This window comes from Hypoxylon fragiforme (assembly GCF_022984875.1).
Source record: "Hypoxylon fragiforme strain CBS 206.31 chromosome Unknown GGS25scaffold_6, whole genome shotgun sequence".
Classification (NCBI taxonomy): Eukaryota; Fungi; Ascomycota; class Sordariomycetes; order Xylariales; family Hypoxylaceae; genus Hypoxylon; species Hypoxylon fragiforme.
This window is the reverse complement of record NW_026054761.1, coordinates 16,708-28,051: the sequence shown is the minus strand read 5'-3', so window position 1 is coordinate 28,051 and position 11,344 is coordinate 16,708. Positions and strand designations below refer to the sequence as shown.

At 52.2% G+C, this 11,344-nt stretch overlaps 2 protein-coding genes across 2 annotated transcripts; one reads left to right on the top strand and one right to left on the bottom strand.

The window, feature by feature from the left end:
• Positions 1 to 599: 599 nt before the first annotated feature.
• GGS25DRAFT_522326 (putative polyketide synthase) lies at positions 600 to 10,065 on the top strand (the record flags this gene model as incomplete). The annotated part of the gene is made up of 5 exons (XM_049264211.1): positions 600 to 7,586; positions 8,256 to 8,580; positions 8,662 to 9,173; positions 9,233 to 9,394; positions 9,463 to 10,065. 5 exons carry the CDS (start codon positions 600 to 602, stop codon positions 10,063 to 10,065), a joined length of 8,589 nt encoding a protein of 2,862 aa, XP_049115205.1.
• On the bottom strand, positions 10,060 to 11,053 carry GGS25DRAFT_306572 (uncharacterized protein). The gene is made up of 2 exons (XM_049257695.1): positions 10,249 to 11,053; positions 10,060 to 10,181 (listed from the first exon to the last, which is right to left on the bottom strand). Exons 1-2 carry the CDS (start codon positions 10,584 to 10,586, stop codon positions 10,166 to 10,168), a joined length of 354 nt encoding a protein of 117 aa, XP_049115204.1. The 5' UTR covers positions 10,587 to 11,053; the 3' UTR covers positions 10,060 to 10,165.
• Positions 11,054 to 11,344: the final 291 nt, after the last annotated feature.

Below are 11,344 nucleotides of genomic sequence, written 5' to 3'. Positions count from 1 at the left end.
AGCTGACGTGTAAGCCAGCTAGAGTCAGTAATGTCGTTTCAGAATTTATCGCAATAACTTTTGCGCTGGAGGAAGGCTTACGATAACCTTTCGCACCTTCGGGGTGAAATTACCGCGAATGATTATCACAACAAAATGGATTATCACGACGGAGTTGACTATCACGATGAAATGATGAATGTTGTCAGGACGCAGAGGACGCCACGTTCTAGGCTGAACTATAGCCGTTTTGTCAAATCATTGCCGCGGGTATGCCGTTCCATAGATAGCGAATTGCTCCAGATATCGCTTGTAGCCTCCATCATATATCAAGTCGACCTTGGCCAGCCCACGAGAATCAGGTTACAACAAGTATTGGCACAACCTCCCTTAGATGTTCTTCACATCACTATCACTATCACTTCCATTCTAGACTAGACTACTATGTGCCCACGCCGTTAAACAATTTCTCATTCGCTACGCCAGTTGGCTTTCCCTAGATTACTGTATTACAATATTTACTTACTTACCTCATTATATCATTATATCCTTACCTCCTTACCTCCTTACCACCTTACCTACTTATCTAGATACTTACCTTTTCACGACATTGAGTAACAATGACGACTACTACTCTACCTGCCTTAAACACGCGCAAGGCGAAGAGCTTTGTTTTTGGAGGACACATCGGGCCACAAACCAAGAAAACCCTAGAGAAGCATGTACGGCAAATCTTGAACGGGCCAAACGCAAAATGGATGCTAGATACCCTGGCCGACTTACCACGATACTGGGAAGCTGTCATAGAGAAGATCCCAGAGATGGCCGGGACGATGCAAGGTGCCCGTCTACTCGCTGATTTCGAATCGTGGCTCCGAAATGGAACAGCGGCCGGCGATTCGATAGCCCCCGATGCGGAGATTCCGGATATCTGGATCGGTTTCATGATGATCGCTATTCAGCTTGACCAATATTGGCGGTATCTAGAGTTCCGATTCAACGACGCGACTGGAGCTGTAGAAGACCCACAAGCAGAGTTGGTGCGCCTGCATGAGTCCGGCGGAAGCAACCATGTAGAGACAGTGGGTTTCTGTGCTGGAATGATCGCCGCCGTAGCTGTGGCAAGCTCCCACAACCGACTGGAATTCGAGAAGTATGGTGCTGCAGCTCTACGCATCGGAGTTATGATGGCGGCCCTTGTAGGCGCCTGTGATGAGTGGAGCAAGGGCCAAGGCAAAGGACGATCCGTCTCGTTGGCCACAGCTTGGAGAACACCTAAGCAGGGCCAAGATATGGCACGCATTGTTGGATCAATGTCTCCTGATTCCTACGTCTCCGTGCTCTTCGACGAGTCTCGGGCCACTGTGACGACTTCGGAGCGCCTCGCGACCAGACTGATCAGACAGCTACGGGCAGCAGGTGTCACCACGATACCGCTCGCCTTCAAGGGCAAGCTTCACACGCCTGGTGCGGAACGGGAACGCCACACCAACGCTATTATCGACATATGCCACGCGATGCCTGAGCTAGAGTTCCCCGATGCTGCCGGTCTGGCGTTGCCCACTTACCTTGACCACCCCCAAGGGAAGCCCATCTCGGGTAAAGAAGTCGACTTGATTGGCATCGTGTTGCGATCGATATTGGCAAATCAATTAAGCTGGTCTAGTACCGTCTCGAAACTGTCCATGAACGGGGAGGATGTCTCGCTTATTGCCTTTGGTCTTGACCGCCCCGTGCCGGCCACCGCTGTGAGTCGTTTCGGCTCTAAGCAGGTGCATTTTGAGGATGTTGAGGACTATGTAAATAAGTCTCTCGCATCCGCAGCCAAAATACGCGCCAGCAACAACATTGGTAACAGTTCAAAGGTTATCGTGCAAGGTCAGCGCACTGAATCGAGCAAACTCGGTGCCAAGCCGGAAGCGAAGCCGGAACTAAACCCAGACGAAGTGATTGCGATAGTGGGCATGTCTATAAAGACGGCGGGTGGAGAAGACCTAGAATCATTCGCGGAGATGCTCAAAACCGGAGAGTCGCAGCACCAAGTGATCACACGTGAACGTATGGTTCACGACATGTTGTACCGCGACGATGCCGATGCTGACCCCAAGAGAAAGTGGTATGGCAACTTTATGCAAGACCCAGATGCTTTTGACCACAAGTTCTTCAAGCGCAGTCCACGCGAGTCAATGGCCATAGACCCGCAAGGCCGACTCTCGCTGCAAGGGGCGTATCAGGCAGTTGAACAATCGGGATATTTCAACGAATTAGCAACTACCAGCCCGTCTGAGCACCAAAGACGGAAGCACGTAGGAGTTTACGTGGGTCTCTGCTCTTTTGAGTACGAGATCAACATTGGCTGTCACCCGACTAGCGCCTTCACTGCAACTGGAGGCTTGAGGAGTTTCATCCCCGGCCGATTGTCGCATTATTTTGGTTGGACCGGGCCTGCGTTGACGGTTGATACCGCCTGCTCATCATCCACTGTGGCACTTCACACAGCCTGCCGAGATCTGCTCTCGGGCGAAGTCCCGGCCGCGCTTTGCGGCGGTGTTAATGTCTTGACCAATTTGCAATGGACACAAAACCTCGCTGCCGGTAGCTTTATTAGCCCGACGGGACAGTGCAAGCCTTTCGATACCGACGCTGACGGTTACTGCCGTGGTGATGGCATCGCCTACGTGTTCTTGAAGAAGCTCTCTACCGCCATGGCCGACGGCAACATGGTCCTGGGAACTATCCGCGCTACCGGTGTCAACCAGAACTTCAACTCCACGCCACTGTTTGTCCCTAATGTACCTTCGCTATCAACACTATTCAATGACGTGATCCGCAAGGCCCGCGTGGAGCCGCATGAGATTTCGTTAGTCGAGTGCCACGGCACTGGCACCCCCGTCGGAGACCCTGCCGAGTACGAAAGCATTCGCATGGCGGTGGCTGGCCCCTTGCGCCATACCGTTGTGCCCGTTGGCTCAGTCAAGGGCAACGTTGGCCACACCGAAGGTGCATCAGGCATCGTTTCCTTGATCAAGGTCCTCACCATGATGAGAGAAAACTTCATCCCTCCACAAGCTAGCTTCAACAAAATGAACCCTCATATCCACGCGAAGCCATCAGACATGATGGAGGTGGTGACCGAGTTACGGCCCTGGAAAGAGAGCCGAAAGGTCGCTCTCATCAACAACTACGGTGCCTGCGGAAACAATTCGAGCGTGGTGGTTTCCCACACGACTCACCAGCCTACTAGAACCCTATTGACCGGCTCATCGGCTTCGATAGCTCGATTCCCCTTCTGGATTTCAGGATTCGACGCCCGCAGCATTGCAGCTTACAGCACTGTACTAGTTCCTTATCTACAAGCACATGCTGGGTCCGTAGATGGACAAGCGACTCTCGCGGATGTGTCTTTCAACATGAAGCGACAGTCAAACCCCGGCTTGCCTCAAGGGCTGATCTTCAGCTGCTCTTCATTGATGGATCTACAAGACAAGCTTTCTCAGACAGCCTCAGCTACCACGGGCACAGCTGCCAGCATCGGCATTGCCCCAGTAAAGTCCGAGAGACCCGTCGTCTTGTGCTTTGGTGGTCAGGTGTCGACCTTTGTGGGGCTAGATCTCGCATTGTACGAAGGCGTGGCCGTTTTACGCCATCACCTGGACCATTGCAACGCTGCCATCATGTCCCAAGGCCTGGATGGTATCTATCCCGACATATTCTCGTCTGAGCCTATAAAGGATGTAGTCAAGCTCCAGACCTGCCTCTTCGCTATGCAGTACGCCTCCGCTAAGAGCTGGATAGATTGTGGGCTCATTGACAAGGTTGTATCTGTTGTAGGCCACAGCTTTGGCGAGATTACAGCTCTCTGCATCTCGGGCGTATTGAGCTTGGAAGACACCGTGAAATTAATCGCTGGCCGAGCCAGGCTGGTGCGGGATGCCTGGGGACCTGATTCGGGTGCCATGATAGCTGTCGAGGCTGACGAGGCAGTTGTGCACGATGTTCTGAAGGAGTCTAACCTCCGATCGGACGGGTCGGCAGGCATCGCCTGCTACAATGGTCGCCGCAGCTTCACTGTTGCTGGGTCGTCACAAGGCATTGACGCTTTCGCCAAAGCGTTAGCTGAGAAGAGCAACTTGGTTGAGGGAATAAAGAGTAAGCGTCTAAATGTCACCAATGCCTTCCACTCCACTCTAGTGGAGGGCCTTATGGGCCGCCTAGGCGAGCTCGGTAAGAAATTGACCTTTAATGACGCGGCCATTCCGATCGAACGAGCCACCGAGCATGGCGATTCGACCGCTAAGGTAGACTGGAGTTTTGTCGGGTCTCATATGCGCCAACCAGTCTTCTTCGATCACGCCGTACAGCGCCTCACCAAGAAGCACCCGGAAGCCATCTTCCTTGAGGCAGGTTCCAACTCGACCATCACTGTCATGGCATCCCGCGCACATGCCCAAGCAGCCACCAAGGCTTCTGACACCCTTCACTTCCAGTCCGTGTCCATTACAAATACCAAGAAAGGATTGGACGGACTCACGGACGCAACTGTGGCCCTTTGGAAACAAGGTCTGCGCGTGTCTTTTTGGCCACACCATCGTTTTCAGACAAACGACTACGCGCAGCTCCTCCTCCCACCGTATCAGTTCGAGAAGTCGCGGCATTGGCTCGAGCTGAAATCGCCTAAGGAGATAGTCCTCAAGGCTGCCCAGGACCTGATCGCCTCGGAAGGCAGTGGGCTGCTGTTGGGTGGAGGAGCACCGGGGCCGGAAATCGAAGACCCCAGGACTCTACCCATATGGACCTTCGTCGGCTTTCAGGGGAACAAGAAGCAGCCGAAGACCGCGCGGTTCCGTATCAATACCGCGTCAGATAAGTACCAGCGTCTGTTCTCAACCCACGTCATCGCCGAGACGGCACCGATGTGCCCCGCCACGCTCGAGATTGACATTGCCATCGAGACTGCTTTTAACCTGAACCCAGACTGCCGATCTAGCGGGTACTCGGCGGTGGTGCGTGACATGATCAGTCATTCGCCCATATGCGCTGACTCCACGCGCGTCCGCTACATAGATCTGAAGGCTGTCAATCATACCGAGACTGAGTGGTACTTCACCATTCACAGCGGGGGTGATTCCACCACGGCACCCATCACGGAGAAGCACGCCGAAGGTCGCGTCCAGCTGTGCTCGCCCACCGAGCAGTCTTACGTCCAGGAGTTCGGCCGTTACGAACGCGCCGTCAGCCACGCGCAGTGCCAATCCATCCTTAAACTGGGACCCAATGATGAGGGCGTGGAGGCGCTGCAGGGTCGCAACGTGTACCGGGCCTTCGAACCAGTCGTCATTTTCGGCTCCGTCTACCAGGGCGTGAAGTCCGTGATAGGCCGCGAGGGTGAAAGCGCCGGAGTCGTGCACAAACGACACAGTGGTGATACCTGGCTCGATGTCCCCAAGGCCGACTCATTCGGTCAGGTCGCCGGCATGTATGTGAACTTGTTGACCGACCTCCCGGCGAGCGACATGTACGTCGCCACCGGCCTCGAGCTGACGATGCGCTCGCCCAAGACCGAGACCGTAACTGATGGGCGCGAGAACGGCCCCGGTGTCTGGCATGTGCTTGCGCGCCACGCACGCATGTCTGACAAGGCCTTTGTGACGGACGTTTACATATTCGATGCCGAGACGGGGGCCCTGGATGAGGTCATCATGGGTCTCAAGTATGCTCGAGTCGCCAAGGCCACGATGGGTAAGATCCTAGCGAGGTTCACAGCGGATAAGTCGGTGCTAAGGGGCACTGCAGCCTCTGCACCATCGTCTGCCCCCGCTGTTCCCGCCGTTTCCGCGCCTGTTCAGGCCAAGCCCCCCCGCCCAGAGGCAAAGGTTTCAAGGCCCAGTAGCAGGAAGGGGAAGGCAAAGGCTCCCGGCAAGATCGATATCACAGAGGAAGTGCGCAATGTAGTCGCCAACGTTTCCGGTATCGATGCTAGCGACATGACACTAGATAGCGAGATGGCTGATCTAGGCATCGACTCGCTGATGGGTATGGAGCTGGCACGCGAGGTAGAAAATACCTTCAAATGCACACTCGACCAGGCCGAGCAGATGGAAGCCACAAACCTTCGCCAGTTCATTGCATGCGTATCGAATGCTTTGGCTAGAGCCGGAGGAGACCTTGGTGGGGAACAGGATGACGAGGAGGAACAGGATATCAGCGAGGACAATGAGAGTGACTATGACTCCGCTGTCTCTGGGGAGGGTGATAGTATGGTGTGGGTCAATGACACAGCCTCTGATATCTCTACTCCAGACGACGCGTCAGATTTCAGCACCGCCAAGAGGTTAGTTCCAAGCTCTCCGTTAGGTCCGGTCCCCACAACAACTGATCCATCTGCCGTAGAGGCGAAAGTGCTTAATAGGGGCGATGTGGCGGCACGTGAGGCAGAGGCGAAGCGCCTGGTGGCTGCCTACACGACAGGATGGGAGTCGGACCTACCCGAGGCGGGCCGTACCACCACCACCCACAACCATAAGGGAGCCACGGTAGTTGTGACAGGCGCATCGGGCAGCCTCGGGTCACACCTCGTTCAGGCCCTCGCCATGCGGGCAGATGTCGCGAATGTCGTGTGTATGAACCGTCCCGTCAGCAATGTGTCAGCGGAAGAGCGACAGGTAGATGCCCTGGTTTCTAGAGGCATCAAGCTGTCCCCCGTCGCACGCGGGAAGCTGCGGGTGTACGACACTGACACCTCTAAGCCCAAGCTCGGTCTTTCCGTCGAGGAGTACGCCTGGCTGGCGCAACACGGCACCCATATCATCCACAACGCATGGCCGATGAGCGGCACACGGCCACTCAAGGCTTACGAGATTCAGATTAGAGTGATGCGTAACCTGCTGGACCTGGCACGTGACATGGCAACAACTACCAACCTGCACAAGGTTGGTTTCCAACTCGTCTCCTCCATCGGCGTGGTCGGCTTTTCGGACGGACCCAACGTACTAGAGCAGCCCGTTCCTATGGCCTCGGTGATACCTAGTGGCTACAACGAAGGCAAGTGGGTGTGCGAACGCATGCTTGCCGAGACACTCCGTCGCTACCCACAGTTCTTCCGAGCTTCGGTAGCACGGCCGGGACAGATCTCCGGCTCGACCGCCAGCGGTGTCTGGAATCCCGTCGAACACTTTCCTTTCCTAGTAAAAAGCGCGCAGGCGCTCAAGGCATTTCCTGACCTTCAAGGGGTGCTACACTGGTTGCCTGTCGATCGAAGCGCGGGCGTCATGGTCGACCTATTAAGACTTGACGACCGCAATGATACGGCGGAGGTGGCTCAGGTGTATCACATCGATAACCCCGTCGGCCAGCCGTGGAAGAACATGTCAGCAGTTCTCGCAGCCGCCCTCGAAATACCGTCCCATGGCATCATTCCTTTCCAGGACTGGGTCAAACGGGTTCGCCAGTCTCCTCTCTCCGAAAAGGAGAATCCGGCGGCTCGTGTCATCGGCTTTCTCGAAAGCCACTTTGAGCGCATGGCCTGTGGCGGCATCATCTTAGACACGGAAAGATCAAGTGCAGACTCTGAAACTATGGCTAGGCAAGGGCCAGTGAGCGATGAGGTGGTACGGTCTTATGTGTCGGCTTGGAAGATGTCTGGCTTTCTTGAATAGTTCGTAGTGGACAATCTTTTGTATTAACCTTTCTTTATCTTTGGAATTTCCTTAGGGTGTCTTTTTTGGTGGGGGAATGGCTGGTCGTTGTAACAAAATTTGGAGTAAATTACATACATGATACTACATACCTGGGATAGGGTACGCGTAAGGCATATAGAATATAGAGTTGAAATGGTTCTATCACCCAACCCATCTTCATTGTCGATTTTGAACCATTTATACCTGGGATTGCTGATTAGATGTGTGTTATCGGCAACATTGAAGGTATATGATACTTGAAGTTCGTTCACAACGTGTATGTATGAAAAGATGATGCTTCATAGCCGGTAAAAAGGGAGGTCAAGTTAATGTCCAGTAGGTCAGATCTTAAATAATTGCCCCGCCTCATTTCCCCCACTAGGCCGTTCGTTACCTATGTTAGGTATTTATCTAACCAGATTGCGTGATCGATAGATGCATACATACCTAGGGTACCTAACCTAGGTAACTACCTAGTAACTCCGCTTCAATTTTAACCTTCTTTCTTTATCATCACTTTCCATGCTATTTTCGGGTTTTCTTTGAAACTATATCGGTCTATCAATCCCGGGAATGTCAACGTCTTTGGACATAGAAGAGGACGACGCTGCAAGGCCTCTCCTCGCTGATCAACGCCGGTCACGAGCTCGAGACGAAAATGGAAACGGAACGGAGAATGCTCCCCCGCTGCTATCAACCCCGGCCCAGGATGGAGGCACTTTTATCAAAAACCTCGGTGCCCTGGAAGCTTTCGCCATCGTCATTAGCATTGTCATTGGAAGCGGCATATTCACATCTCCTGGCTCTATAGACACGAATGTGCCGTCACCTGGTTCTGCTCTGGTTGTTTGGCTGATTGGCGGTGTCCTCGCTTGGACGGGTGCATCGACAATGGCCGAGTTGGGAACTGCGATTCCCGGAGAGGGTGAGTGATATGCAAATTCTCATAACCACTTGCAGAATCAAATGAGATGTGAAATGTTAGTACTAAGATCAATTACCAAAGGTGGTGTGCAGCCATATCTCCAGTACATTTTTGGCGATGTTTTTGGCTTTTTGGCCGCTTGGACATGGATTGTGGCGGTCATGCCGGCTACGCTCGCCATCCTCAGCATTGTATTTGTAGAGAGCATATACTCTGCGATAGGAGTGACAGATCAGGCGGGGAATATTGAGCATAAGCTCTTCTCCATTCTTATTCTTGTCGTCATCAGCGTCGCCAATTCTATCAGCACTAAAGCCAGCACCCGACTAAACAACTTTTTCGTCATCACGAAATTCATCACCATCGCCGCCCTAGTATTAGCAGGCATAGTAGTCGCTATACTCCAGGCTACAGACCCGCAGAGAGATATCGGTGGAAGAGATTGGTTCCAGAAGTCATGGTTTGGGAATCGGGAAGTCATCAATCCCGATGGAAGCAAAACCGACTGGAACAAACTAGGCGAGTGGGAAATACTTGGTCACTACTCCGCGGCGCTATACGGGGCTTTATGGGCTTACTCGGGGTGGGATAAAGTAAGCCGCCACCCCTACCTGAGCTGTCCAGTGTACGATACTCTAACAAATTCATACAGGCAATCTACATCTCAGCCGAACTTCGTTCACCGGCCCGTCAGCTGCCGCTCGCCATCAACACCGCTGTCCCCACCATCATACTCTGCTTCATCACTGCCAATGCCGCCTATTACATTTTGCTGCCATGGGACGTTGTCTCAACCACTGATAGTGTAGCTGTGGTAAGTATCCTTGCCCTAGCTATGACACAATACTGATGTGCCATCCTTACTAACCAAACATGACGAAGACTGCGATTACTCGTCTCCTAGGTCGCGGATTCGGTATAGTGGCCGCGATACTCATCTGTCTAGTTGTCGCAGGTTCCCTCCTCGGTAACTCATTTGTCGCCGGTCGCATGGCGGTCGCAGCAGCAAACTCAAACTGGTTCCCCCGCTTTTTCGCCTCAGTCGGTTACATTGGATTGAAGCCGAGGACAGAAGCGGAAGAGGAAGAGGAGCCATCATCCCCTGATGAAATGCCCAGTCCTCCCTGTGCAGCTAAATCTGATGCTCCAATTAACGCCATATTGCTTTCAGCTATCCTATCTGCCCTGTACATCCTTCTTGGAAACTTCCGCGCGCTTCTGACCTTTAATGGCTTGGGCGAATACTCGTTTTTCTTCCTAACCGTCTCAGGCGCCATCGTTCTAAGGTACCGTGAGCCAGACCTACGCCGGCCGTATAAGCCATTCATTCTTGTTCCAATAGTCTTCGCCATCGTAAGCGGGTTTGTGGTCATCAGAGGAGCCTTCTTCGCGCCGGTGCTTGCTCTAGTGGTTATTGTTGTGTGGGTTATTGGCTTGGGGTTTTATTGGATTAGGAAAACATTGGGTGCAGGACAAGCAGAGTAAGTAAGTGAGATTAATGTGTCGTCCATCTATCGTGGTTCTTTTGCGCCATCCCATTTTCACAAACCGAATTTGATAAATTTTCTCTTTTTTCCCTTTTCAGCTAAAGACCCTTTTGCCTGAAGGCAATATGTAGTGGTTAGTCAAACCCGAATATATGCCTCTTCGTACCTATATTCATCCCACCTTACTCCGTAGTTCCCCGTAACACCCACTATTCTCTCGCACTTTCTAAAGCCAACAATCCGCCTTCGCACCGTCACCACCTCCCCATTAGGCATGATCTTGCGACTCTCGAACGTAGTCTCAGGGTCAAAGAGAGTGAGACTTACCGAAACAATGCAACTGACGACAATCACTATCCACATGATATAGAAATACGGCTTTTGGATGAAGGATAGAATGCCTAAGATGAGTGTGGCGATCGCAAACGCTCCGTTCATCGCGGGGTGCGCCCATTCCGGCCATGGCCGGTTGTACCGCGTTTGCGGTATGTTAGCGCGTAGGTCAGGGTGACGTCTCATGGCTTAAGAGGGTGCAGGCAGCTAAAATAGTCCCGTATCCACTATATTGCTGCCTGGTCCCTGATGAAGGACGACAGTGAGAGACTCCACGGAGTCCACGCAGGGCAGAATGTCTGAATAGTACCTAGTACTAGGTACCTACCTAGTATGGATGATACCTATACATAGAATATGATATAGGTAGTACCTAGTAGTGTTTCTGTTTCATGTCGGAGGAAATCGAGATTTATGTAGCGGTAAGGCAGCGCGTATTAGTTATTTCTGTCAATTTGATTTCATTAAAATGATTGACGAGGTAAAGTTGCCTATGTAACTGTCAGTTGTGTTTGGGTAGTTGATCTGCAAGGCGGAAAGCCTGTCCTTTTGTACCCCCCCCTTTCCCTAACCTATTTACACAGTACCTACCTACATATCTACACATAGTTATCTTCTCTTATCAGGTCATTTACATTAATTTATAACTGCGCCTCATTTATCGCGATGGATCCCATTAAACTGCCACCAATCAGGTTGAATATTTTTGGCTTTTTGAAGTCCATGGGGCTGGAGTGCCATCATTCTTAAATCACTATAATATAAAGTACTATGTAGTTAACTAGTTATCCTGCGGAAGTCACCTAACTATACAGTATGCATCGTACAGTGCTTGCAGCCATCCACCGTGTAACTAAATGGAGTAAAGTGTTAAATAAGTACTTGGAGCCATGTGAAGGATGTAGGCTGCTTAGGGTAGGTGATTTTCTTCCCTGCATAAGATT